Source organism: Tarenaya hassleriana, unplaced genomic scaffold (assembly GCF_000463585.1).
Source record: "Tarenaya hassleriana unplaced genomic scaffold, ASM46358v1 Cleome12, whole genome shotgun sequence".
In the NCBI taxonomy this organism is placed as follows: Eukaryota; Viridiplantae; Streptophyta; class Magnoliopsida; order Brassicales; family Cleomaceae; genus Tarenaya; species Tarenaya hassleriana.
In genome coordinates, this window is record NW_010962392.1 from 757,958 (window position 1) to 763,250 (window position 5,293).

General features: G+C 36.8%; 2 protein-coding genes across 4 annotated transcripts in view; one reads left to right on the forward strand and one right to left on the reverse strand.

Annotated features, from left to right (window-relative positions):
* LOC104806282 (subtilisin-like protease SBT3.13) overlaps nt 1–1,528 on the reverse strand; it is a 3,786-nt gene extending 2,258 nt beyond the window's left edge. Inside the window, exons 1-5 of one of the 2 annotated variants that reach the window (XM_010531106.1) lie at nt 1,386–1,528; nt 1,200–1,291; nt 852–949; nt 617–778; nt 5–544 (exon numbers count right to left, since the gene is read on the reverse strand). In XM_010531106.1, the coding sequence (XP_010529408.1) occupies nt 5–544; nt 617–778; nt 852–949; nt 1,200–1,291; nt 1,386–1,493 (1,000 nt within the window). In that variant the 5' untranslated portion in view covers nt 1,494–1,528. The remainder of the gene's footprint in view (nt 1–4; nt 545–616; nt 779–851; nt 950–1,199; nt 1,292–1,385) is intronic. The other variant, XM_010531107.2, reaches the window with a different exon arrangement.
* A 1,828-nt stretch (nt 1,529–3,356) lies between these two features.
* Nucleotides 3,357–5,293, forward strand: part of LOC104806283 (RNA polymerase II C-terminal domain phosphatase-like 1) — a 7,382-nt gene continuing 5,445 nt past the window's right edge. For both annotated transcript variants that reach the window (XM_010531109.1, XM_010531110.1), the window contains exons 1-2: nt 3,357–4,113; nt 4,582–5,058. In XM_010531109.1, coding sequence (XP_010529411.1) covers nt 3,796–4,113; nt 4,582–5,058 — 795 coding nt within the window. In that variant the 5' untranslated portion in view covers nt 3,357–3,795. The remainder of the gene's footprint in view (nt 4,114–4,581; nt 5,059–5,293) is intronic.

A 5,293-nucleotide genomic window follows, 5' to 3' on the forward strand; every position in this document is an offset into this window, starting at 1 on the left:
GGAATGCCCTTTTTCACCGCGTGGAAAGCCGCAACGTTGTCAAGTTGATCCACTTCCCCGTCCAGAGGAACTGAACCGCCGAGGGAAACAGACAGGACATCAACTCCGTCATGTATAGCATCATCGAAAGCTTTCCATATATCCGCGGTCGTGCATTTCCCGACCGCATCTCCGGAATCTCCCATCACATTCCAACAGGCTTTATACATTGCGATCCTAGCCCGAGGAGCTCCGCCTCTGAGGGTTCCTCGGGCAAGGCCAAAGTAGCTAACTTTAGGCACGAACGAGCCTCCGGCTATGGCGGAAACATGCGTGCCATGGCCGTTAGTGTCTCGAGGGGACAGGAAATCTGGAACCTCAGTTCTGTTGTAATGTCCACCGATCTGTCTGATTAGGGCATCGATGTAGTACTTGGCTCCTATGAGTTTCTTGTTGCAGTGAACTCCGCCATTGAAGCTTTCTCCAGATACACAGTGTCCTCTCCACCGTTTCGGGATCGGTCCAAGCCCTTTATCGTTATAAACCGGAGATTCTGGCCACACCCCTGCATATATGTATACAGTCTGCTCGAAGATCGGAGAAGGAAACAGAGATATATATATGGACAGACACAGACCTGTGTCGATGACACCGATGATGGCTTCACTTCCGAAATTTGTGTCATGTAAGAGAGCTTTAGGAGAAGTTGGAGATGGAGAAAGACCTAACAAATCCCAGGTTCTGGTCGTTTTTATCTTATGGATCCGACTCGGTATGACATGGACAACCTCTTCGTGCTCTGTGTCACATGAAAAAACCACGTTCATCCATGTCGAAAAGGTTATGAGGATTCACAAGCTTTTCCTTCGAACCTGAAATCTCCATTGCTTGGGAGGGAGTAAGCTCAGCTGCAAAGCCAGAGAAGCCATGGCGGAAACTGTAGACAATGGATTTAAGTGCTTCTTCTTTGCTGAAACAGAAGCAGTTAAAGTGAGAGCTCCGCTTTGATCATATGCAAAAAACCATGAAACCTCGGACGTTCGCTACATTAGCATCGGTCGGAAAACAGAAACAGGGAACTGGAGATACAGAAGCAGGACAGAGATACGGTCGGAATTCCATTAATCTGCTGGATAAAACTCTGCAATCTCTCTTGTTTCATACCATTTTGCGCAAGAACAGGAATGGGTCGTGGAAAAAAAAAAGAGGGATCGAAGTACCTTCCAAGAAAGGATTCGAGCATCTGATGATGTGAGGTGGTAACGAATTCGGGATCATCACGGCGTCTTTCACCCATATAAATGATATAAACCTGTCAGATTTATAAAAAAAAAAAAAAAAACAAGAATCGGGTTTAGAACAAAAGGAAGTGTACAAAACGGAAATACAAGAAAGTATACACACACCTTGGTATCGCCATGGGCGTCTGCAACAAAGCTCGAGTTATCGAGGAGTAAAAAGAAACAAATTGCCAGAAGAACACAGTGTTTAGAACTCTGACAAGAGTCCTCCATTAGTAGTGCTTTGAATTATTGCCGAAGACGAAGGAGAATATATATATATATATATAATATTTGTATAAAGTGAAAGATTATTCGTCATTTGTAAAAAAACTCTATTTCTTTTAATATAATTTACTTTTTCATAAAAAAAAAATTAATTTTTACAACCCCACCATCAATAATACTGGTTTCATTTCAAGCATTTCCGGCTTCGTGTGGACACAGTTGTTTCGATAATTCCTCTGTGTTTTCTTTATGGTTTGGTTATCATGAATTTGAGTATTATTGGGGCCATACATGATTGCAAGTTTTCGTAACAATTTTTAATTAATCAGTATTATTGAATTATTTATGTGTAGTTTCTTGGTTGCATAAATTTCTCTAATATACATGTATTTACATATTGTAGTATATGGTAAGATTTGCTTTCTTTTATGTTTAATTGTAATTTTGTAAATAATCTGAGAAATCATTTCAATATTTTTTTTATTTCTCTAAAATAATAGCATAATAACTATATTATTTGTAATCATGATTTGTTTATATTAATTAGATTGAAAATTTTAATTTATTATATTTAAAAGAATAATGATAATGAGTTGTTTGTCTTCTTATTATTTATATACAAGGATTTTGTGTTGGAGAATTTCTTGTCCTCACCTCGTCTTATCTTCTCTCGCGTGTAAATAAATAAACGAATCTTTTAATCTCATATATTTCTTTATACTATTTTCCTTTTTCCATTGTTTTAGAAAGTCATATATATATATATATATATATACCTCTAGGGCACAATGATGGGGAATAGAAAACGACGAAAAATAATACAAAGTGCTTTAGAGAAAAGGGTCAATGATTCCACATAGATGCGCATTGGCCATTGGCGAGGTTCTTTGTGTCTATTGATTTAAATACTTGTTATTCTTACTTCAACATATGTTTTTTTCAATTGTGATAATTTGATCTAAAATATAGTGTGGTCACATATTGATCTCGTTATTCATAACGTTAAATTTATGATGTTTTAATCAAATAATTAGTAAGATATATAATATATGAACATAATGAATTAGTGATATCAACATAAATTTAACGTTATAATCAATAAAATCAAAATGTGATCACACTATATTTTGGGTCATATGGATCGCATGGTCACAACTGGGTATGTATTGAAGTAGGAATAGTAATGTAATGGTATTTTTGAGATATAATGTCCGCTTAGTTATACATTTTTTTTAAAAAAAAAAATCAATTTGATACGATTTTTTTTCAAACCAAATTAATTGAATCCTTAACAAATAGAGAATGGAGGGAAAATAAAAATCCTTTTAAAAGATTAAATATTGTTTAAGGGAAGTCAAATTTTAACCAAATCCAATCACAATCTAAAATGAACTATACACAAATCAAATTAATATAATTTTTTTTAATACAGTTTAAAAAAATAATCGGATCTGAAATCCAAAATATCAATCAATAATAAAAAAGAGAAGAGAGGAGATGAAAGATAAATTTTGATAAATATACAATGCATCAAATAATGAAATACAACCTTAGATATTAAAAAAAAAAGAACACTTATTACATCTCTTTACCACTAATTTTCGCATTTGCTCAATTTATCTTGAAGACGATAATGGCAGACCGTGCATCGTAAGATAATTATCGACTTGGATTAAAAAAAAAAAAAAATTGTGGTAAAAATATTAACTATTTCCAGCAGTTTTTACTTTTACGGAGTATTTATTTGTTTTAAATTTTAAATTTTAAATTTTAAATTCGCAACAAATAGAAAAAGACGGATATGACCTTCATGCCTCCTTTAAATATCGACGACGGGGTGGTGCGTGTTTCAGATTTGACTCTCCGTTATCTGCTGGATCTAGGGTTTCGATTAGAACGAAAACCATTTCATTCATGGATTTGTCCATCGACAACAGATACCATCGAAGAAGACGATGAAGAATTTAGGGTTTTTGATTTTATCCACGCTACCTGCAGATCGAGAAAGGTGTTTCAAGGGAACGAATTCTAAAGGAAACCCCTAATTCCCAGCCCCTCTCTCTCACCAACCCAATACTGTTTTTCGTCAAGATTTTTGTTTCTTGGTTCTGCACCTTTTTTTTTTGTAAACTGCGGAAAAAAGATATGGATCGAATTCAAAACTAGCGGGCAACCTGACGTTCTTACAGCAAGGGACAAAGAACAGTGAGATGTCGATGAATGAATTTGAGATGAGAAATCAATTGGTTCTATAACTTCTGATACGGACAATTCCAGAAGAAGAGGAAGAAGAAGAGAAAGAGAAAACATGTATAGTAATACCGTTGAAGTGTACCACTGTGAAAGAAGGATTGGAGAAATGGAGATAAATCCACCTCGGGAATCGGGGCAGGAAGACGAGACGAAGAAGATGAAGAAGAGAGAAATAATGGAGGATTTGAAGAAGGGAATCAGAATTAGCCATTTCTCTCAACCTAGTGAGAGGTGTCCTCCTCTTGCTGTTCTTCACGCTGTTTCTACTTCTGGCCTTTGTTTCAAATTGGAAGCCACATTCAAGTCCAAATCATCTTCTTCTGCTCATGATCCGGTCCGTCTCTTCCATTCATCCTGTCTCAGGGACAACAAGGTATAACATGCCTTATGGGACGAACCCTAATAATCAATATTGCTGTACCGTGATTAAAACTTCAGATTTGGTCAGAAACCAGTAACATTTGTCTCACTTCTGATTATGGGTTGGCGCCAGAATCTGTCAATCTGATGAATTACTGATGTTGATTTTTAGAATTTTAAGCCAGTTTTTACGGACTCTGAACCTTTAGTGGAACTTGGATACTTGTATAATTGTATTAACTTCATATACGTTGTGAATATCATGGGGCTGAAGCTTTTGAACATGTCCACAGATAAGTGTAAAAAAGATGGAAACTTTGTGTGGTTTGTGGTCCATATATGCTATTCTTAGAATGGTTTAGGTTCCTAGATTAACTGACTGATTTAGCTTGTTGACAGCTAATCAAGGTTCGGAATTAGTGTTTGCTTGGCTCTTGCGATTATAAACGATCCTCATGTTTGTTATTTTTTATTCATTCAGACTGCAGTGATGCTACTGGGCGAGGAAGAGCTCCATTTGGTTGCTATGTGTTCTAGGAACAGTGAAAAGGAATACCCATGTTTCTGGGCATTCAGTGTTCCACCCGGACTCTACAACTCCTGTCTTATCATGCTAAACCTCAGATGTTTGGGTATTGTCTTTGATCTCGATGAAACTCTCATAGTCGCAAATACCATGCGCTCATTCGAGGATAGGATCGAAGGATTACAACGGAGAATAAACAATGAGGTGGACCCACAACGCGTTGCTGTTATGATGGCTGAGGTGAAGCGTTATCAAGATGACAAAAGTGTACTGAGGCAATATGTTGAGAGTGATCAAGTAGTTGACAGCGGGAAAGTGATTAAGGTGCAAACTGAAGTTGTTCCTGCCTTGTCTGATAACCATCAGCCTGTTGTTCGCCCACTCATAAGGCTTCAAGAGAAGAATATTATCTTGACTCGCATCAATCCAATGGTATGTAGACCTCGAAGCTGTACTCTCGATCGTGTGTTCAGTCATTTTAACCTATTTGTTCGGTTTCTACTTGAGCCTTCACAAGACATTAAATTGGTATTGTGCCACATGGTATCATTTTTTAGACTTTCCATAGCATGCAAAGAAGATATAGAACTCACATATTTATGCGGCTAGATGAAGCTGGGCAGTTTACTCTTTTGGAGGATTTAAGTTTTCAACCCCCCCCCCCCCC